Genomic DNA, 23,828 nt, shown 5'->3' with positions numbered 1-23,828 from the left:
CTAAACAGCGGCCGTTAGATTGCGCGGGGCAGGCAACAGTATTCCCTTCAAGACACGCCCATCACTGCTCTCCACCCCTATTGGCTCTAAGGCGCAGAGGATCCTCCATCTCCGATTGGACTCTACTCTTGTCATTTAGTTCCCTGACGGCGGGGCGGGGAGGGGGGGGTATAATGAGGTTCATGCCAAGACGCCTGCGCAAAGGAGTTGTTCTGGTGACAGGTGCGAACTGAGTGATTCAGGGGCCTGAGAGTGACCGTCGGGGTCACTGGAGCCCGCTCTCAAGCCCTGGTCTCTGTCTAGGGAGGGAGGGGGGAGAGATTCTGAGCCTAAACAATAAAAATTCTGCAAATTTTATTTGTCAAAATAATGCAATATAATCACTTGTTTTGGTAAGTTATTTAAACTACAATACAGAAAAAAGACGCATGAACTATTCAGAATTTCCTAAACACATGAAAGTTAAGTTACAAACACTAACTAATACCCTGCATTCCAGTCCTAATCCTGGATTTTCATTTAAATTACATTACAGAACACCAAACAGCAAAAAAAAAAAAAAAAAAAAAAAAAAAAAAAAATTAAAAGTAGAATGTCATTTTAAATTGCTCAGACTTTTACACATGAAAGCATGGGCAGTGCCTGAACTGCTGCCGGGGGAGGCTAGTCCTCAGCCCCACCCCTTCCACCTGAGGCCCCACCTCTTCCACCCCATACCACCCGCTGCCGGAGCCAGGCCCCGCCTTTCATCGGAGTCCAGAGCTGCCCCTTCCCCCACGCAGCCACTGGCCTAGTCCCATAGCTAGAGCCCCTCAGCCCCAAAGGAGCACCAGGAGGGCAGGTGACGTGGCCCCAGCTCCGGAGCTTGGGAATGCAGGTGGCCCCAGCCTCCCCAGCCCAGGGGGGAAGGTGGCCACAGGCTGCAGCCTGCCCAGCTCTGGAGCACAGGAAGGCGGGTAGTGAGCAGCCCCAGCCCCAGCAGAGCATTGGGGGACTGGAGCCAGAGGACTGGAGCCGCACACAGCAAGTGGTCAAGGGAGAGGGTGCGGTCACACCTGACTGTTTGGGGAGGCAAAGCCTCCCCCAGCCTATGCAACCCCTCCACCCATGCATGAAAGTCATACAGTTTTGCTAATCATTGTCCTGGACCTGGCTGGATACTTTGGGAAGTGCTTTGTTCTGATTGTCCTGACATTTTATTGACTGCTTGGTAAATGCTTTATTTACCCTCAACATCTTTTTTTTTTTTTTTTTAATGGGTAAGTAAAAATCTAACCCCATTGTGCCACTTTGGCACAGGAAAAAAAGTGAGAAAGCGCATACATCTTCCTAGCTGATTCCCTTATTGTCATTTATAAGGCTTTACATCACTCTGGCAAACCAGAGGCCTTAAAACTTTTACAGGTTTTATGTTCCTGGGGAAATTGACTGAGAATGGGAATAGTTAACTTAACAACAGGATCATTGACAATATTACTATGCAGATAGGCTGCTACATTTCTGCCTCAGAGAATGAGATCAATTAACCATCAGCAGCAACAGTAACAAAATGTGTTTTTTCTACAAAATCTATTTTCTTTAATTTAAAAACAAACAATTTTCATTAACACAATACTGATATTTAATTAAGTGTTTCTTTAATTCTCAAGAAGTTACAGACATTTTACTAGGCAGGCAGGCTGCTACATTTCTGCTTCAGGGACAGAGCCTTCCTCCTGCATAACAAAAAGCCCTACCCTCCTCCACATCCCTGGAGCCATAGTATCAGGCGAGAGGGACAGAGTCTCTCTTGCTTGTTGGCCAGCTCAATTCCCTGATGGTGATCAACATCTCCACCACAGGCACGCATGTCCAGCCCTGCCCTCCCCTCTCCTCCCCCCGGAGTGTTTTGCATCTCTGAGGCTGCTTCAGGCACGCTGGAACTAGGGTGACCAGATAGCAAATGTGAAAAACGGGACAGGGGGTGGGGGGTAATAGGATCCCATATAAAAAAAGACCCAAATATTGGGACTGTCCCTATAAAATCAGGACATTTAGTACCCTAGCTGTAACAGATGCGCTGCCTGGGCTGGCAGGGAAGAGACGCGTGTTCCCCCCGCAAATTTCTTTTGCATTTTTCCGTGCGGAGGGCATCTGCACTATTTAAAAAAATGTGTTCTTTCCACCTGTTCAATAACAAACGGTAACTAACAAGATGTAAAATCCTAGTGAAGACAAGGCAGTATGTAATTTTCACACATTAGCAGGTTGAGATAAAGGGAGCCTAAGGTTTACTTGGACCAGCAACGTGAAAACTACAAACTGCCACGGTTTTCACTAGAATTTTACCTGGTGTTAGTTACCATATGCTAGCTAACGTAGTATGAACATACCTTTTAGCCTAATGAAGACAGGTTGGGAATCAATGTATTAAGGAATAGAAACAGACACACACTCCCTATATATCTTCAGTGCTGCTGTATTTTCCTGTTAAATGGCACATGCTGCAGAATTGTTAAGTCAATAGGTTTCCTGTGACTTGGGGTGGCTCCACACACCTTGACCTTTAAAAATGGAAAAAGTGTAGCAACTGCATTCCAAACAGGGAGCAAAGAATTGAAAAGCATATTAGTTCCATTTGATATCTCACACTCTTATTCTAAAACCTAGACATGTTTGTGTTTTGATTGTTTTGATAAAGCTCCCAGTAAACTTATTTTATTAGAATTATTTACAGCTTGTTTTAAATGATAAAAAATAACCATAGATTTGCTAAATGGGTAGATACTAAATGGTAAACAGCATGGGAAATGGAGAACTTAACAAAAAAAATCAATAAAAGCCGCAATCTTATTAAGATATTATTCAATCTATTTGTTCTCTGTAATGATATTCAGATGTCCCTTGTAGCCTTTTTGGCTGAATTAAAGAAATCCTTTGGCACAGACTCAAAAAATTAATGCTCCCTATTCCTCTTGATATCTGTTATGCCATTCAGGCTCTTTATTCTGAAATTATTAGAGCAGGGGTTCTCAAACGTCGCTGCACCGTGACTCCCTTCTGACAACAAAAATTACTTCATAATCCCAGGAGGGGGGACTGAAGCCTGAGCCCACCCGAGTCCACCGCTCCAGGTGGGAGGGTCAAAGCTCAAGCCTCACTGCATTGGGTGGGTGGGTGGGGGGGGGGCACAGCTGAAGCTCAAGGGCTTCAGTCCCAGGCAGGGGGCCTACAACCTGGGCTGAAGCCCTCGGGCTTTGGCTTCGGCCCTGGGCAGTGGGGTTTGGGCTTCAGCCCCGGGTTGCAGCAAGTCTAAGCCAGCCCCGGCGACTCCATTCAAAGGGGGTTGCGACCCTCTTTGGGGTCCTGACTCACAGTTTGAGAACCACTGTACTAGAGCATTCCAGACCATTCTGAACATTTGTACTAGCTCTGTAGAAATATGGCAAACATTACTATCAATGTGAAAGAGTTTGTTCTTTTTTCTTCTGATCAATACATTTGGAAAAAATAGTATGTGATCATGTAATTAAAGAATGTGTCATAATGCAGATGCACAGGGCTGGGGGCAAATTAATGTTGTACAGGCAGCCTTAATTCTGGCATTTCCTAACTTTGGAGTGCTTGATTCTCCAACCATAATGTTCTTTTAGCAAAGTTTGTTGTGTGTAATTTCCTAGATTTTTAAAAAGGAAACTGATTCTCCTTCACCCACCTCCCCCCAAAAATTGCATCATGTGGTATCATATTGACACCCATATGGGTCATCAGTAGTCGGGTTGAAACCTTTAGATCCACCACATAAATTTATGCCACTTGGAGCTTGTGTACTCTAGAAACACAACAGAGGCACAGCTGCAGCTGTGCTGCTGTAGCACTTCAGCGTAGACACTTGCTACAGTAACGAAAGGGGTTCTTCCGTCAGCATAGTTAATCCATCTCCTCCAGAGGCAGTAGGTAGGTCGACAGAAGAATTCTTCCATTGACCTAGCACTACCTACACTGGGGGTTAGGTTGTGTTAGCTATGTCAGCCATGTGGATTTTTCACACCCCTGAGTGATGTAGCTGGGTCAACTTAACTTTTGAGTATAGACCAGACCTTGAGCTAACTGAGTAGCTGATGTCAGCCTGTTTTCCTCTGTGTGAACCAGCATTAGAAGGGGGTGGGACACTTTTGCCAATACTTTCACAGATATTTGCTGACAACAGAGGAATGGTTAGACTCAGGAATCTTGGGATCCCTTTTAGGCTCTGGAGGGGAGTGTGCTGTAGTGGGCACAGACCTTTCTGTCCATTTCTTCCCAAGCCTGACCTCTCCCTTCTGCCCCATCCTCTCCAGTTTGTTCCTGTCCTAATCCTCACTCTGTTCCTCATCTCAGTTCCATTCTCCTCACCTAGCCAGTCCCATTCTTCACTCCTGTAGCTTCTCATTCCAGACTTTGTTTCCTTGCCCAGAAAGTCCTAGTATCATCCTTCCAGCCTCTGGGTCCCAGTTACACTCTCCTCCGCTGCTCTGCTAGCCTCTTTCCCCAGCCAGTTCCACTCTCTACCCAGCTCCCAGAGCGAGTCTCTTTGCCTAGCCATTCCCATTTCCAGCTACTTGTTCCCAATCTCCGTGTCCAACCAGTCCCAGTCTTCTTGCCCAGCCAAAGCCAGTCTCTTTGCACCCCAACTCTCAGTTTCTTTCTCCCACCACCCTGGCTGGGAGCAGCCCACAGTTGCAATTGCAGTGAAAGCCCTGCACAGATCCAGGATGGAATATGCCCAGTGTGGTCGGAATGTTTAGGGAAGTTAGCTGCTACAGTCTCTACTGAGAAAGTAGAAATTGTTATTTTTCAAAGGTAACTTTGGGCAGATTTTCACAGAGACAGCAAAAGGTGCATCCCTGACACAAAGGCCATCCCCCTGCCAAATGTCAAGCCCCCGCTCCAAACATGGGGATGCTAGAGATTTTCAAAGATAAGGTGGCCAGAATTTTTAACAGGGGCAAAACAAACATATTTTCCCCTAGATTAGTTCTCAGAAACAGATGAGCCATTTTGGCTGAAACCTCCTCCTCCCCCGCCTCCCCCAACCAAAAAAAATCTGTCTAAGGCAGATATCCAGCATGGAAAATTTCAGCCCAAATAGTTAAGTTTTGCAAAGTTCTAAGCAAGTGAAAACAGGGTCTTGTAATGGGAAGTTTGAGGTAACCTTGGCAATAGGCAGAGCTATTAGCCAGTATGTAATTTCTCAGTGGTAGCCTCTATAACAACCCCCTTATCTTCCCTCAATTAATCCTACACAGTGCTTCTCTTCTGGAAGAAAATAATTTCCAGTTGACCCATCATGCTGGCTGTAATTCTATTCTCTGGTTATAGAGTAGGCACAGTTTCATTAGGTAAAGTAAATTACATGATCAAGGAGCACAACAGCATAAGGAAAGTATTGTAATAATAATGCACAAAATTTCCATAAGAATAGTAGAACAAGGGAAAAGGGCATTCTTCTTCAAACTTCTCATTTTGGTTTCTCAATTGCCACTGCATTTGTATTGCATCAACATCCTAAACACAGTAAAGGAAAAGTAATTTTAGACATAAGCAAAACAAAGGGTATTCTTATCTGAGAAGCAGTTTGCAGACCATTCTATTTTATATCATATAGCCAATTGACTTAGACACTCCATTCCAACCTGGTAGATGATATTCTGTCCTCAATTATACATACCTTCATCACTTCCCATCTGAACTACAGCAATGCAGTATATGTGGGCATGATGCTTTCAGTTCATAGGAAATTCCAGTTACCACAAAATGCCGCAGTGCATTTCCTCAGCAACACAGGCTATTGCAAGCACATCTCTCCACTCTCTACACTGGCATCCCAAAGAATACTGAGTTAAATTCAAGATCTTGGTCTTTATCTTAAGGTGCTCAATGGCCTGGACTACAAGATTGTCTGAGCTCCAAATTGAGAACTGTGGTAGACAATATTGCTCCTCAAGGCACAATGGAATTTTCTATCATAAGGGTAAAGGGTTTTGCCGGAACAGGAGACAGAGCTTTCTAGGCCAGGGGACTCATCCAAGACTGTGGAATAAATTCCCACAAGAACTAAGGACCTCACAGCCCATCCCCTTATGCTCTAAGTGCAAGGCTCATTTTGATTACCTTTTCTTCTCCCAGCCATGGGGGTGGGAGACGGAAACTGAGAGTTGGGGGGCAACCCTCAATCTATCAGTTGCACACATAATTCTCTCCCACAGGAGACACAATGAGAAAGAACAAACTACAAGTGACAGGTGTTAATCACATGGCTTGATGCACTACTGGAAAATACTCATATGTTACAGTGATGATGGTGGTATAAGAACCTATATACAGTAGATCAGAATTATATATGTAGCATGGTACACAGAAGTGGTGAAAGGGGAATTTGGGCTCTCTTAATCTTCTCAGTGAAGTTTATTTAAATATATTGTCCTTACATATGTATTTAAAAGTGCTGCGTCCTTTATTTCACATTCCTTTCACACTTTGTATATCTTGGGGCTTTGCATCCCTGAAGTGTTCCACTGATAGAAACATCATGCACCATCCTTTTCTTGTTTGTTTACTCTTCAGTTTATTCTGTTTAACCTTATGCCACTTGTCTTTGTTTTGTACCCTATAGCTCTATATTGCATGAGTCCCTTCAGACTGTAAGTTATTTAGGGTATAGACTTGTTTGCATATACTTCAACTATTGTTCAGAGCTGGGATCACCAGAGATAATATCTGAATAATACACATACATGAAAAATATATAATATAATCATAATGGAGGGAAGTAGTGATAACCATTTTTTAGTGTGTGTATAACACCCACTTTTTTGTGTAATTGTGATTCATGGGCTTGTCTACCATGGAAAGTTTTACCAGTTATACCAGTATAATCAGTGCTTAATTGATAATGAAAGAGGTGCCGGAGCTCAAGTTGGTTGGCCAGAAAGCAGCAGCTGCTGGCTGGGCACCAAGTTCTGAAGGCAGCGCAGCCATCAGCAGAAACACAGAAGTAAAGGTGCCATTAGAGTATGATATTGCTACCCTTACTTCTGTGCTGCTGCTGGGGCTGCGCTGCCTTCAGAGCTGGATGGCCAGAGAATGGTGGCTGCTGGCCAGGAGCCAGAAGTGCCCCTGTCAGGGCTATGGGCTGCCAACCTAGAGGTGTTGACACTAAGCCCTGGCACAAATTAAGCACTGGGTATAGTTGAATAAACTTAGTTATGCAGATATAACTCCCTGTTTGGACACTCTTATTCTGGAATGAGAAAGGCTTTTTTTGGTTTCACTTTAACCCCTTCCTAAGTGACATAAACTAAACCAAAACAAGGCACTCTTATAATAAACTCATCCACATAGGGAGAGTTATAGCAGTACAACTATATCCCAGTTAGATTTACACCATAGTTTATGCTGGTAGTATAAACAAGCCCATCCTGTGTACAGCATAAGCTTATGGTGCAGGGGTGAGTTGATGTTGACATCTGTTTCGTATATTGAAGCAAATTATCATTATTGTTACTTATTATTTGTATGACAGTGGTGCCTCGGAGTCCCAGTCATGGACCAGCAACCAATTCTGTTAGGTGCTGCACAAATACAAATCAAGAAGACAGCCCTTGCACCCCAAGAGCTTACAATCCAAGTATAAGGGCAGGTCTTCACTACAGGGGGGGGTCGATTTAAGATACGCAAATTCAGCTACGCGAATAGCGTAGCTGAATTCGACGTATCAGAGCCGACTTACCCCGCTGTGAGGACGGCAGCAAAATCGACCTCCGCGGGCCGCGGCTCCCCATCGACGGCACTTACTTCTACCTACGCTGGTGGAGTAAGCGCATCAATTCGGGGATCGATTGTCGCGTCCCGACGAGACGCGCTAATTCGATCCCCGAGAGATCGAATTCTACCCACCGATTCAGGCGGGTAGTGTAGACCTAGCCTAAGACAAGAGACAACAGATGGGTACAGACAGATGGGGGAGTGCAAGGAAACAATATCTGCCAGCATGCCAGGCAGTGGGTAAACTCCGTTGGGTTCACTGTTTTATCTGTATTATCCCAGGAAACGGGTGCAGTCACAAGCCACACAATCCATGGACACGCGCTCCACTGCGCGGCGTGTAAACCGGCCACCCCGCCCCTGCTCCCCACCCACATTGTCTCACCGATCCCGCTTCCCCTCCGCCCGCTCCGTCCCCGCCCGCCTGTCCTCCCCGACACAGCCGCGTCGCGACAGTTGGGAGGGGGAAGGGGTTCCGGCTGCCGTAAAGTGACGCGCACTGCCTAGCGTCGCACGCTGCTAGCTGGTGGCGGCCGCTTTTGCCCTTGCAGGCCGCGGGCGTGCGGGAGCGGCAGCGAGCGGCCATGGCAGCCGCGTCGCGGGGCGGTGGTGGCGGGCCCAAGGCGCTGGAGCTACTCCGGGCCCTGCCCAGGGTCAGCCTGGTTAACCTGAGACCCAACCCCGGCGCCAAGAAATCGGTGAGTGTCGGGCGCAGGAGACGCGGAGCGGGCTCGGCCCGGGCCTTGCCTCTCCGATAACGAGGCTGGGCCCGCTCCCCCCCAGGTACCCGGGCTGCTGGGCGGCCTTAGCTGCTCGGCGCTGACTCCCGGTTGTTGCAGGATCCGCGCCAGCCCGGGCCGGCTCCTTAGTCCCGAGACCGACTGTCTCTTGCGTTTGCCGGCTGGTCCCGAAGCCCTTTCGGTGCTGTGGGGCCTTGGCGTTCAAAAACCACGAAGCTGGCTTAGAAAATTATGCCGCCTTTTGGCCTTTAGCGTTCGTGCTTTTTTGGGTCCTCTCCCCAGCGATGAGACTGTGTATTCGCCCCCGTGAAAGCTGAAATTCTCCTAGATTGGCTTGACTCCAGGCTGTAGAATGCTAACAGATAAATGTTAAAGATGCTAAAGACTCCTGCTGGTACAGCTTCACGCCCCTGACCAATATAGTTATGCCAACAGAGGTCTGTAATGTAGATGTAATCATCTGTCTCAGTTTGAGAAAATTGCCCACTTGAAACTGCATCACCAGTTGCAGGACTCTTTGTTGCATCACCAGTGCAAACTCTTAATGTAGATATTTTCCTCGACTGCAGTATGTCCATATCGAAGGGTTTGGATTGATTGAATTACCTCAATGTAGTTGCATTGGTGCAGATTTTTGAAACCGTTCCTAATGAGGCTGGGCACAAAAGCCTCAATCCTGAAATTGGATCTTTGTGGGTGAACCCCTTTGACTTTTATGGGGTTCCGCCCAGGGATCCATTTGTTTGGATCCAATTGCAGGATTTGAGTCAAGCGCTTTAAAATAAAATTTATAAGAAGAGCTGCACTATTAACTTGACTGTTCCCTCTTGTCTCCCCACCTCTTCTATTAATGCCCCTTAATTGTGTGTATGGGGGGATAACTTACCAGAAGCTAAAGTAGGAAGTGTAAAATGTTGGTAGTTCATGTCTTTGAAAATGTCAGATTCACAATTCTCAAATGGTTAGGGATCGAGGAATATGAAACAGATTTAAAGCCCCAACCCTGGAGAGTGTTCTGTGTAGGAGTCCAACTATGCAGAGTAGCTGATTTTTACAGTACCTAATGTTATGCCTTCTGAACTTATTGAATAAAATTAATGTGAAAATACCAACTGCATCATTTAATGGTGTCTTATTTAAATTGCTACTATCCTGACTACTGTTCACATTATTTAATACATTAAAATAGCCTGAATTAACTAACAGACACCAAATAAAAATAGCCAAATGTTAAAATAAAGAGGTTTTACGTGGTTCCCCGTGTAACAGATGCAAACTGAGAACACAATGAAAGGGAGTAAGAGAATGTGAAATGAATGACCAATACCTATGGTAAATGAGCTTCTATTTTATAGATAGCATTTCTGGTGTAAATAACTCCAGTATTAATAAACAGTGAACAGCAAGTCAGTGACACAAGGGAAAATAAGGTTTAAAATGAGTGACATTCCTTCTTATGATGTGCAGTTAATCAGATTATTCTGTGAAGTATCGGGTAATTATTCTTTTACACTATATATAAAAACCTTGCTTTTAAAATCATTCTACAAAGTCAATCAGGGCATGTCTGTACAACAAGCCAGTTCATGGCAAGCTGTGGGGTAAGTGTACAGCCCTCCACCCTTCTGTGCACTAACTGTCTTTGTAGAACCTGCTGCTGCACACTAGAAGTTCCTTCACCCAAACAGCAGTGAAAACTACAAACTCTTGAATCAGTCTGATTCCGTCCAGTCACATTCATGCTAATAAATATATACAAAATTATTTTCTTTTCTTTAACCTCTTATTTTATTGTGAGATGGAATCTTCTCCTGCTCAACTTCCAAATAGAATCCTCACTGAGGCTTGGTCTACGCTACAGAGTTAGGTGTACAAGGCAGGATGAAATTGACAAGAAAACCAGCTCCCCAGCTGGGCTGCTGCTGGGTCTCCACTCCAAGCGAGGCTGTCGCCTGGGTTCCCTGCTGCACCCTCAGGGTCCTGGCTCCCCACCCTCCTCCGGGAGAATGGTAGCCAACCAGACTCCGGGCGTGGATCACCCTGCTGGAGGCGAGAAGTCCTGGGTGGTTGTCCCCTCCCTTCCCAGAGGGGAGTTGTGCAAAGCTGAGAGCCCCGGCTCTCATCCCCCCCACACTATCCCTCTTCAGTTGGTGGAAATGGTCTTGGTGAGGACACGCACCACCGACAGGAGGAGGATAGTGTGGACGTCGGCCATTGCAGTAATTACTGCGGTGGCTTCAAGTTGACCTAACATAGGTCGATTTAAGATTGTAGTGTAGACATGACCTAAATGGGCAGGAAATCTCAGTAGTTTATCATTCAGGAGAAAATATCTGACTCTTAGACCTACAATAATACCTAATCTCTTTTTATATAGCACTTTTCATTTGTTGATTTCAAAATGCTTTGCAATCTTTTGAATGTATTTATCCTCCTAATACCTCTGAGAGGTAGGGAAGTACTATTATCCTCTTTTTACAGAGAGGGAAACTGAGACACAGAAAGGCTAAGTGATTTTCCTAAGGTCACACAGGATCTGTGGTGGAGCAAGGAATTGAAGTTGGGTCTCCCAAGTCCTAGACTAGTGCTGTAACCACTTAACCATCCTTGCTCGCTAACAACATGTTAGAGGAAAATATAGTACTAAATGGCTACACTACAGAACTTACAGCGCTGCTAGTGCAGATGCTCTAAGCTGATGGGTGAGAGCTCTTCCATCAACTTAATTACTTCAGCTCTCCCACCTACATAGTGCTATCCACACTGGCACTTTGGCTGGTGTAACTTACGTTGCTTGTGGGGTGTATGTGTGGCTTATTTATACCCCTGGATGACATAACTTATATTCTTACTTTCGCTTTGTACATATCCATGTAGACTTTCAAACCATTTGATTAGGTAACTATCTAGAATCACATTTTGTTTAATATTCTCTCCTTTAGTTAGAGAAGTAGAAATGCTTAACTTTTCTCACCAGTCTCACCCAGTTCATTGGAGAACAGTCTTATATTTCCTCAGAATGTACATTGCCAGAGTTTATGTATCCATAGTGTAATTAACTGAATTTAGGAATTATTGCTTTCAAGGAAAGAAGACGTGGCCGTGGAGGACATGGAGGTAAGAAAAGTGGTCGAGGTCATAGAGGACAAAGACAAAGAGGAAATCGCCCCCGATTGGGCTTTGAGGGTGGCCAGACTCCATTTTACTTGATTATTCCAAAATATGGGTATAATGAAGGACACAGGTAAGTTTACTTTCTAGATTTATTTCAAGTGGAATGTCATTTGCTTTTAGCTTTCTTCTGAAGTGGCAGTCAAAATCTAATTTTGTGAACACAGCCCGAACATGTGAGACAGTCTCCCCTTTCAGTTAGTCATCTGTTTTTCCCCCAAATTTCTCCACCCTCCCCCTTGTCACTTTCTGTAACTTTCAATCCACTAGTCTCCCTCACTTCTCTGCCACCTTCTGAACCGCTCTTCCCTTCATTTTTTACTCTCCATATTGATGACTCCCTAGTTACAGCCTTCTACCCTCTTTTCCACACTTGACTGCTTTGTCTGTTTCTCTCTTTCAGCTGTATCTGTCCCACCACTCCTCCTGCTCAGCTCTTGCTCTCTCTCCACCTTTATTATCTCCACTCATGCACTCACTTGCCTTAATCTGAAGCCTGTTGAAAGACTCCCAGGGACCCTCGTGGGCTTTGGATCAACCCCATTGGGTTCAACATCTCTGCAAGATCACCTGCTCTTCCTTCAGCTCTTGGCCAACCAATCCTACTTACTCACTTCCATACCTCTCATCATGGTAACTTTTTTCCATTTTAGATAAACTCAAAGGCGTATAGTGGTTCCAGGGACTTTGAGAGATCATCTAGTCAAGCCCTGTGCTGAGGCAAGATCAAGTATACCTAGATCATACTTGACAGGTGTTTGTCCAGTCTGTTCTTACATCACCTCCAGTGATGGTGATTTTACAACTTCCCTAGGAACCCTGTTTTAGTTCTTAACTATCCTTACAGTTGGAAAAGCTTTTATGAGTAGCTAACCTAAATCTCCCTTGCTACAGATTAAGCCCGTTACTTCTTGTCATACTATCAGTAGACATGGAGGACAATTGATCATCATCCTCTTTATAACAACCCTTAACGTATTTGAGAACTGTTATCTGGTACTCCCTCGTTCTTCTAGCCTCAAGACTAAACATGCCAAAGTGTTGGCTTTTTTTTTTTTTTTTTTCTTCTTCAACTTTTCCCCATAGGTTTAGATTGTCTAAATCTTTTTTCATTTTTATAGCTCTCCTCTAGGCTCTGTCCAGTTTGTTCACATCTTTCTTGAAGTGTGGCATTCAAACCTACACACACTACTGCAGGTGAGGCCACACCAGAGCCAAGTAGAACGGAACAATTACCTCACGTGTCTTACATAGTACACGCCTACTAATACACCCCAGAGTGATATTAAGCTTTTTCGCAACTGCATCTTATTGTTGGCTCATATTCAACTTGTGATTCACTCTAGCCTCCAGCAGTACTTCCACCTAGCCAGTTATTCCCCATTTTGCAGGTAATGCATTTGTTTTTTAGTTCTGAAGTACAGAACTTTGGACTTGTCTTTATTGAATTTCATTTTGTTGCTTTCAGACCAATTCTCCAACTTAACAAGGTCTTTTTGAATTCTAGTCCTGTCCTCCAAAGTGCTTGCAACCCCTCCCAGCTTTGTGTCATCTGAAGATTTTATAAACATACTCTCCACTCCATTGTCCAAGTCATTAGTTAAAATATCGAACAGTACTTGACCCAGGACAGACCCTGTGAGACCCACTAGATACACACCCCCACTTTCTCCCAGTTTCACAGTGAACTGTTGATAACTACTCTTTGAGTACAGTCTTGCAACCACTTGCACCCACCTTATTGTAACTTAATCTACACCACATTTCCTTAATTTGCTTATAAGAATGTCATGTGAGACTGTATCAAAAGCTTTACTGAAATCTAGATAAATCACATCTGTAGCTTCCTCCCTATCTGATATGCCAGTAACCCTCTCAAAGAAGGAAATTTGGTTGGTTTGGCATGGTTTGTTCTTAAAAGATCCCTGATGGCTATTATTTATAACACTGTTATCCTGTAGGTACCCATACATTGTTTAATAATTGATTCCAGTATCTTTCCAGGTATCAAAGTTAGGCTGACTGATCTATAATTCCCCAGCTCCTCTTTTTTTATTCTCTCCTTTTTTTAAAGATATGTACTATGTTTGCCCTGTTCAAGCCCTCGGGGACCTCATCTCAAAGATAATTGGTAATGGTTCTGAGGTTCCTTCAGTTAGTTCCTTAAGTACTGAGGATGAATTTCATCAGGCCCTGCTGACTTGAATACATCTAATTTACCTAAACATTCTTTAACGTATTCTTTATCTGCTTTAGCTTGTCCTCCTTCCCTGTTGTTAATATTGTGTTGAGTATCTGATCACCATTGACCTTTTCAGTGAAGACTGAAGCAAAATAGGCATTAAACTCCTCAGCCTTCTTGATGTCCTCTGTTGTTAGCTCTCCTTGCCTGTTAAGTAGTGGACCTACTCCTTCCTTTGTGTTTGTCTTGCTCCTAATGAATTGATAAAACTTTTTATTGCCTTTTATGTCCTTGGCTTGGTGTAACTCACTTTGTGTTTTGGGCTATGTCTACATTAGCACTTCTGTCAATAAAATTTCTGTCGGTCAGTAGTGTGGAAAAAAACACCCCCCGGTCAACATAAGTTTCGTTAACAAAAGCACCAGTGTGGACAGCACTATGTCAGCGAGAGACACTCTCCTGCTGACAAAGGCCTTGGCTACACTTGCGAGTTACAGCGCAATAAAGCATCCCCGGGCGCTCTAGCTCACTCCTCGCTCACACTGGCAAGGCACGTAGAGCGCTCTGACTCCGCAGGTGTTGCGTGAACGAGGTGTTGCGTTACTGCACTGTGATCAGCCTCCGGAAATGTCCCATAATCCCCTTAATCAAGTGGCCACTCTTGTCATTGTTATGAAATCGGCTGCAGGAATGCGGAAATGCCCTTTCAAAGCTCCGTTTCGGAGAAGCCGGCTGCTTATCAGCTCCGAGAAAAAGCAAACATTTACGCTTTGCTTTGGGGGGGGGGGATCTGAACTTACAAAACAGCATGCTGACACACTCTTAGCACCCCAAAACCCCACTCTCTCTCCCCCCACATACACACAACACACTCCTTGCCACACTCCACCCCACCCCCCCACTAAACTAGGAGGCGTGGTAGATACACTAGAGGGTAGGGATCGGATACAGAGGGACCTAGACAAATTAGAAGATTGGGCCGAAAAAAACCTGATGAGGTTCAACAAGGACAAGTGCAGAGTCCTGCACTTAGGACGGAAGAATCCCATGCACTGCTACAGACTAGGGACCGAATGGCTAGGTAGCAGTTCTGCAGAAAAGGACCTAGGGGTCACAGTGGACGAGAAGCTGGATATGAGTCAACAGTGTGCTCTTGTTGCCAAGAAGGCTAACGGCATTTTGGGCTGTATAAGTAGGGGCATTGCCAGCAGATCGAGGGACGTGATCGTTCCCCTTTATTCGACATTGGTGAGGCCTCATCTGGAATACTGTGTCCAGTTTTGGGCCCCACACTACAAGAAGGATGTGGAAAAATTGGAAAGAATCCAGCGGAGGGCAACAAAAATGATTAGGGGTCTGGAGCACATGACTTATGAGGAGAGGCTGAGGGAACTGGGATTGTTTAGTCTCCAGAAGAGAAGAATGAGGGGGGGATTTGATAGCAGCCTTCAACTACCTGAAGGGGGGTTCCAAAGAGGATGGAGCTCGGCTGTTCTCAGTGGTGGCAGACGACAGAACAAGGAGCAATGGTCTCAAGTTGCAGTGGGGGAGGTCCAGGTTGGATATCAGGAAAAACTATTTCACTAGGAGGGTGGTGAAACACTGGAATGCGTTACCTAGGGAGGTGGTGGAGTCTCCTTCCTTGGAGGTTTTTAAGGCCCGGCTTGACAAAGCCCTGGCTGGGATGATTTAGCTGGGAATTGGTCCTGCTTTGAGCAGGGGGTTGGACTAGATGACCTCTTGAGGTCCCTTCCAACTCTGATATTCTGTGATTCTATGATTCTATGATTTGAAAAGCACGTTGCAGTCACTTGCATGCTGGGATAGCTGCCCATAATGCACTGCTCCCAATGCTGCTGCAAGTGCCACAAATGGGGCCATGCCAGTGTGCTTGAAGCTGTCAGTGTGGACAGACTGCAGCGCTTTCCCTACTGCGCTCTACGAAGGTGGGTTTAACTCTCAGCACTCTACATCTGAAAGTGTAGCCATGCCCATAGCTACCCCTGCTCATAGGAGGGTGGTTTAATTGGGGGGGAAGGGATAGCTCAAGTGGTTTGAGCATTGGCCTGCTAAACCCAGGGTTGTGAGTTCAGTTCTTGAGGGGGATATTTAGTGATCTGGGGCAAAAATCTGTCAGGGACAGCACTCGGTCCTGCTGTGAAGGCAGGGGACTGGACTCAATGACCTTTCAAGGTCCCTTCCAGTTCTATGAAATCGGTATATCTCCATATTAAATTATGCTGACAGGAAAGCTCTCTCCTGTTGACAGAGTAGCTTCATGGGAAACCTTGCAGTGGCATAGCTTCAGATGTGCTGCTGAAAGGTCTGTAGTGTAGACATAGCCTTAATCTTTCTGATTTTGTCCGTTCACACTTGCACTATTCTTTTTTACTCATCCTTAGCAATGTTCAAAACCGTTGTCCTTGTCGACTTCTGCGCCCTTATGACTGCCCATAGTCTTGCTAACTTCCTTAACAGCAAAATTCACTGGATTCAGCTGAAGTATCGTACTCCATACTTTTTTCATTTCATCTTGCACCCTATGCTCTGCTTATGCATCCTGCTTTGCTTCCTTCTCCCATTGGAATTTGTGTGCTTTTTCCATGACTGTCCTTGCTTTTGGAACACCCTTCCTCTTCCAGTGGGGCAATTGTCCTCAAACTCTACAGATACTTTCTCATAATCCACTTCTGTCAGTCATTGATCTACACATCACTGCTATTTTTTGCCTTACTTTATTGCTCCAATTAAAAATAAATCAGAACTTACAGGTTTCATGTGCAACATGAAACCCATGTTTCTCCTTGTCTGTCTTCATTTCTTGTGTAATTTAGTGTGCACGCTGTTTGGGTCCATGACTTTCTTTTAATTCTGTAAATGCAAATTTATGGCACTAATATTCGTAACAGTGGCAAACATATACCACAGTTTTAGCCATTAAGGGCCATGTGATATATTGCATGTGTTTAACTCCTTCACCCTTGAGCTGTTTCTAATCTATGCTTGTGTATAAAGTCTTACTAAATATGTAGTTTGATTTTTATTTTTTTTTTATTTTTTTAATGGTATTAATACTGACTTTGGTGAATATTCATGTGTATGTTTCTATTCTGTGGAATGAAGTATAGGTAGCAGATTTGTTTTCATTACTAAAGGTTTTCTGTGCATATGCCTAATAATTAAGTGAATTTAATATGTGGTTAGTAGTGACATTTGATTAGTATTATGAAAACTTTTTTTAAGCAAGTTGCTTTCTTAATCTTTATTTCCAAATAGTCATCTCCCTCCCCTTAACTTACCTTACCATGAAAGTGGATGAGCAGCACTTTCCACAGGTGGTTAGACAGGGACTTCCTGAATCAGCAATCCAAAATAGGGAATGCTGAAGAACATCTAAAAACTAGGAGTTTCTCATTAATGTTAAATGTATTTAGTAAACGGCCTTTTTAATGAAAAATTATCCAATCTTCTACAGTGACAGAAGTTTAACAGTAACTTGTGTTGTACAGTAAAACAATAGCAAAGTAAATTAGCAATGTGGTAAAAGAGTCTGTTGCTGTTGTTCCAAGAAACATATCCTGTACTTAGAAATATAATTTTTGCCAAAATACAGGTAAATGGTCTCTTTGTAGCTTGTGGTTAACATACATTTACCTTATCTGTGAATATTCTTTAACCAAAAGGTATTTTGTAATCTTGTGTAAATGTTGCTATTTGCTTTAATCCAAGCCCAAACTATTGGAAAATGTCTTTCCAGTTTATTCTTACATGATAACAAAGACCAAACACAGTTAAGTGTTTGTATGTGTTTATGGGTGATATACTTACTGTGCATATGTAATCAAACAAAATTTCCATCCCATATTTACAGTATTCTTCCTATTCTTAATCTCTGTCTCGGTCCCCTTGTATAAAAACGAGTGAAAATACTTCCAGGGTTTGAAAAATGTATGCCGGTTAGCGGAAGTCACAGCCTACCAGCCATAGTGAAAAATATTTGTGCCACTATACTGCCTGTAGGTTACAGGAATAAGAGTTGTATATTTTAAATACTTTGCTTCATTTAATTGTAATACTGAGCTTTCTATTTCATTTGGTTGTTAGAAATATAACTCTCTACTATGACTGATCAAATAGCCAAAATCTTGAATATATTATTTAATAAATTTCCCAGGTATTTAAATACATCCATTACAGTATCTGACTAATTATACAACTCACTGGATAACAGAGACAAGTATTTGAATAAACTATTTGAAAACTTGATTTTTCACCTGTGATTCAGCCAGCCTGCTTATACTTTCTTTCCCTTTTAGCCCCATTCCTTTTTTTAAGCTGATGGCTCTTGGCTGCAATCTTTCTGCTCCCCTTGAGTGTGTGGGGGAGTAGATTTGGCAAGCTGGTCAGTTGATTAGTTGTATAATATCAGTGGTCTGATTAGCTGACTACCTATTATTTGACTTGTCAAATATTCCAGCAAGAATGCCCTGATGTAGTGGCTGGCCTGCTTTTTTGATTGTGTCATGGTGTGTCAACTTTTTTGAATGTCATTACAGTGTGCTTCACATTTTTCTGAATAAAAATAACTGAGTTAAGTAACTTGTTTGTTTGTTTGTTTTTTTGCAATTAGGCATATGTATTTATCTAAGGCTAAGCTTATTGGAGACCATAAAGTCTTACTCCTTTGTTACTGTTATGGTAAATTAGTGTTTTAAAATATTTGACCATTTTTGATATTATTTGACCAATCAAATGCCCAACCATATGGGGGAGTGGATATTTACTCAATATTTCCTTACCTTGCAGGGGGATATGAGGGATAAATCATTAATATTTGTGAGGTGCTTGCTTACAATAAGCCCAATAGAAAAGCAATTAAATAAAAATTGTCAACTAGACATAAGCCGAGAAAGAGCTCACATTGGAGTAGAATACTGAGGATTCTTTGCATATGCTTCTATGTCATGGAGTCGGATTCTCATGTGTCAACAAGGCGGCTGAGTTAGACTCATAGGAGAAGTGGTTGTCGAAAATCTTCTTGACTTGCCAAAGAGCATTCAAACTTTCTGATTTCCTCTTCAGAATAACACTTAGCCTCTCCCTCTAGAACCCAGACCATCTGTGCAAATTAAGCTGACCAGCTGCTGGGGATGTTACTTTGATGTGAATTGAACCCAGTGATAGCCAGTAATAGTGTTGGTTTCCTATTTTATAAAACGGGAATAAAATGTACTTATGGATGGGCCTATTTTTAAACAAAATTACTTGGAACATTTAGGAAAGGGTGGAAAACAAAAAAGTATTGTATCATTCATTTGTCTCTTAATCCACTAAACCTGGAAGCTTGTTTCACTCTGCTAACTAAACTGAATTTCAGCTTCATATTTTGAAATCCTAAACTTCTTTGCTCTTCTTTGCCTTTTCTCCAGCCACAGGCGCCAATATCACCCCCTCAGTCTTCAAAAGCTGCAATACCTTATTGACTTGGGTAGAGTGGACCCCACTCAACCGATCGATTTAACCCAGCTCACCAATGCCAGAGGTGTGACAGTACAGCCACTCAAAAGGGATTATGGTGTCCAACTAGTGGAGAAGGTATGTCTGAAATACATTATTAGTCTACTGGTAGTGGAAAGCCTCCTTTTTTTTTTTTTTTTTTTTTTTTTTTTTTTTGGTTTGGTTTGGTTTCCCCTCTCTCTTGGAAGCGTGACTACTTTTCTAAGCCACAGTTTTGTTTCCAAATGCTAATGCTAAATCCACTAGAGGGCACTATTTATTCATGAAAAGCTGGACAGTGTGTTATGATTTGCAAGATGTTATTTTTTCACTTGGAAGAGAGTTAACATTGTTAAATCATGTAATGGAATATTGTAGAATTGTGACCCAACTTAGTTTTTGTATTTCATATTTGATACTCTGTAGAGATGGCTAAATATAGCTACCAAAATATTCCATTTACGTTTAACTAAACTATGCACATGCTGTAACTTGCAGGGTGCCGATAACTTTTCAGCAAAAGTAAATATTGAAGTACAGATGGCATCTGAGCTAGCCATTGCTGCAATTGAAAAAAATGGTGGTGTTATTACGACAGGCTTCTATGATCCACGGAGTTTGGGTAAGAATTCCCCTTCATCTCCCCACTTCTTTTCTTTGATGGAATGGAGTTGTTTTTTTTTAAATCTAAATCCTAAATGTAGACTGCATTGGAAAGAGTCAATCATTCGTTCTTTTTGAAGATCCAGTAGGAGCTCTGTTAAATCAGTGCAGCTGAGAATCTGCTACTCAATTAACCTCCCTCAAAAGCAGTACTTGCTCATTTTTCCATTATTTACTCTTGGCTTATCAGCCCTACCCAGTCAATGATGCTATATAAATTATTCTGTGTAGGGGAAAAACTACATTTAAGGAGTTTGCAGATTTGGGGTGCAAGGTTGCTTTTAGGTGGGGGTTGGGAGGAACATGTTAAACTAGCTGAGTGCTGCAGGTTTGTTTATTTGTTTATTTTTACAATTGTATCTGATGACCATTATGTCCATATTAGATGTAGGGAAAATATTGACAGTGAAAGTTGAAGTGCTTGAAATAAAAATATATATTATATATAATTTTACATTCATAACAAAATGCGAAAGTGGGCTTATATTCCTGGGACTCCTCTTCTAGGAATACAATCCATTTGGGGAGTTGGGGGGCAAAAGAGCCAATTTTAAAGCAAAATACGGATTTGAAATGTATTTTTTTAAATTGTGGAAGTGATTTGTTTTGGGTTTTTTTTAAATCAAAATTTGAGGAGCATGGAATCACCTTAAACAAAATAGCTATCACTTTTTTACAAAGTTTCAGTGAAGAGTGTGGTTTCTGCTTGGCTTGAGTCTGTACATGTGAATGTTGGGCAAGATACAATCTACCGTATTAATGGTGGTTGCATGCATGAACTGGAGGCCAAACGTGATCCTTATTGAGTGAATTGTATTACGTTGGTCTTGTCCATTTTTCTAGACCAACCGAAGAAACCCAGAACACTTTAGTTAATAAATAAATGGTGGACTGTAGCCATCCCTGGGGATGTTCCCAATAAACTGTTCGTTTGGCATTTGTAAAGAGAAATTCTTATTAGGGCAGTACATTAGAGAGAGTTCTCCATAAGCTGAAAATAAACAGCCCTGGTATATGCAGTGGTGGTGTAGCTATGTCGGTCCCAGGATATTAGAAAGACAAGGTGGGGAGGTAATAGCTTTTATTGGACCAACTTCTGATGATCATCCACCATGTCTCTCTAGCCCTGATATAACAGTCCTAACCTACAAGCAAGGCCTTTAAGTACATGGTAATCTTACAGTTTACATTACTGTACCATATCTTTCTTTCTTTCCAAACCAGGCATGCTATACAGTAACTCCTCACTTAAAGTCGTCCCGGTTAACGTTGTTATGTTGCTGATCAATTAGGGAACATGCTCATTTAAAGTTGTGTAATGCTCCCTTCTAATGTCGTTTGGCAGCCGCCTGCTTTGTCCACTGCTTGCAGGAAGAGCAGCCGGTTGCAGCGAGCTGGTGGGGGTTTGGAACCATGGTGGACCAGCAGCCCCCCTATCAGCTCCCCGCTCCCCTAAGTTCCGTGTTCTGCAGCTGCCCAGCAGGCTGTCAAGCAGCAGTTCAGCTGTCCCTTCCCCCACTGCCATGTGCTGCTCCTGCCCTCTTCCTTGGAGCTGCTCCCAGAGATTCCTGCTTGTTGTGCAGGAGGGGAATGGGGGGGCTGATGTCAGCGTGTCCCCCTCCCCCTGCTCCTGCACCCCGCTTACCCCTTCTCCATATAGAGCAGGGAGGGGACATGGATAGCAGCAGTTGCTATCTCAACTTCCTGATCCACTTAAAAAGACAATGCATTTAAGAGTGGGTCAGCTTACTTAAAGGGGCAGTGTGCATATCTCTCTCTCTCTCTCTCTCTCCCACACACAAGGTGTGTGTCTGTCTGTGTCTGCTATGCTGTCTCCCCTCCCTCGTGTTCAAGCTGCCTTGTGTGAGAGGCTACATTAACAACAATGTGTTAACTAACCCTTGAGGGCTCAGCCAAATGCTAGTTCTTCATATAGCAGCAAGGCATTCCCTGGGAAATATCCCTCCCTCTTCCACCCTCTAACTTCACCACCTCAAACAAGCTTCACAATCATCATAGCTGTGAACAGTATTAAATTGTTTGTTTAAAACGTATACTGTGTGTATATCTATATAATATATAGCTTTTAGTATGGTGAAAAAAAATTCCCTGGAACCTAACCCCCCCCCATTTACATTAATTCTTATGGGGAAATTGGATTTGCTTAACATGGTTTTGCTTAAAGTCGCATTTTTCAGGAACATAACTACAACGTTAAGTGAGGCGTTACTGTACATATTTAAAACATTTTTTCTTAAAACTGAGGTTCATGCAGATGGTTATAAATCAGTATTTCCTCTTAAACAATATTTTTACTGATTCATTTGGTTTATTGCATTTGTACAACTTAATTGATGTCTGGTATCCCAGAACAAGAAAATATGGAGAGATTTGTCTCTAGTTTTCCTCCTTTCCTCTGCATGAGTTTGTGGCAGGTAAATAATCTAGCAAGAGACTTCAGGCATATGGTGTACTTGTCTTTTGAGGAAAGGAGGCATCATCTAATTTTTTTGAACCTTGATTATGAAGTACTATTACCTAATTCTTTCTTTCTCTCCTTTGCTTGCCTGTAGAGATTTTGTGCAAGCCAATACCTTTCTTTCTGCGTGGCCAGCCTATTCCAAAGCGAATGCTTCCACCTGAAGATCTGGTTCGTTACTACACAGATGCCAAGAATCGTGGGTATCTAGCCAATCCATCAAATATTCCAGAAGCCAGGCTTGAACTCGCCAAGAAATATGGTTATGTTTTGCCAGACATAAGTAAAGATGAACTTTTCCAAATGCTAAGCACACGTAAGGACCCTAGACAGATTTTCTTTGGTCTTGCTCCAGGTTGGGTGGTAAACATGAGTGAAAAGAAAATCCTGAAACCAACAGACGAGAGGTTGCTAAGATACTACAGCTCATGAATTCTGAGACAACTGCAGATGTACAGGAAACATCTGGATATGAAATAATGGATTAGAAGTGAGGTTTGTTTTTTAAAACACATTCTTATTGTACTAGTCAAAACATTAATATACATTTGTGACTGTGTAATGCTACAGGTACATCTCTTTTCTATATTGAGTCATAATACCGTGTAGTGAAGAGAATAGTCTTTCAAGAATAAAATACACATTTTTCTCTTGCTGTCATTTGCCATTTGTTTCGTTGATTACAAATATTCTGATGCTGATCTTATTCTAGAGAATGCTAGCCAAAGGAATTGGTTGTACCAATAACTTTAGCTTTCACTTATTCCTCAAGCCCAATTTTTAACCTTGACTTTCAACTAACATTTTAAGGCTTCTAAAAAAAAAAAAGTAGCGAAATGCATCTTGCTGTAAAGACATTTCAGAATTCTTAGTGTTTTAATCAGTGTGTTATACAAAACTGAATCCTTAACACCTTTGTGAGAAAGATCAGTATTCTTCCCATTGTACAGCTAGTGTTTCTGAAGCACTGAGAGATTAACTAACTTTCCCAAGGCCATAGTGGTGACGTAATTGGTCATTGGCAGATATGGGATTAGAACATGAGCTATTGACTATTGATTTAATCAGATATGTAAAACCAGTTTAGACGCACATTTGTGTCTAATCAGGATTTTCTGAATTGAACTAAAATACTATAAATAGAAAATCCAGGCACAAGTAAAAATATATACAAAAAACAATATCAGCAAATGTTGCTATTATAGCCGTTGACTGTAGATCAGCTGCATATGTATTAAAATTAAGAGTCTAAGGATAGGAAGGATGGTATAGCAGATGGGACACTGAAGTGGGGCTCCATTTCTAGCTCAGC

General features: G+C 42.7%; 1 protein-coding gene across 2 annotated transcripts; it reads left to right on the top strand.

The window, feature by feature from the left end:
* Positions 1-8,271: 8,271 nt before the first annotated feature.
* MRPL15 (mitochondrial ribosomal protein L15) lies at positions 8,272-23,171 on the top strand. 2 transcript variants are annotated; one of them, XM_054018409.1, is made up of 6 exons: positions 8,272-8,483; positions 11,612-11,769; positions 19,308-19,473; positions 19,873-19,996; positions 22,611-22,715; positions 22,872-23,171. In XM_054018409.1, the coding sequence occupies exons 1-6, from the start codon at positions 8,370-8,372 to the stop codon at positions 22,946-22,948; spliced, it is 744 nt and encodes a 247-aa protein (XP_053874384.1). In that variant the 5' UTR covers positions 8,272-8,369; the 3' UTR covers positions 22,949-23,171. The 2 variants fall into 2 exon arrangements, with proteins under 2 accessions (XP_053874384.1, XP_053874383.1); XM_054018408.1 differs by having other exon boundaries at positions 8,279-8,483; positions 22,611-23,171.
* Positions 23,172-23,828: the final 657 nt, after the last annotated feature.

The sequence above is a fragment of the Malaclemys terrapin genome, chromosome 2 (genome assembly GCF_027887155.1).
Source record: "Malaclemys terrapin pileata isolate rMalTer1 chromosome 2, rMalTer1.hap1, whole genome shotgun sequence".
In the NCBI taxonomy this organism is placed as follows: Eukaryota; Metazoa; Chordata; order Testudines; family Emydidae; genus Malaclemys; species Malaclemys terrapin.
The sequence above is the reverse complement of the archived record's forward strand: the minus strand, read 5'-3'. Positions and strand labels throughout refer to the sequence as shown.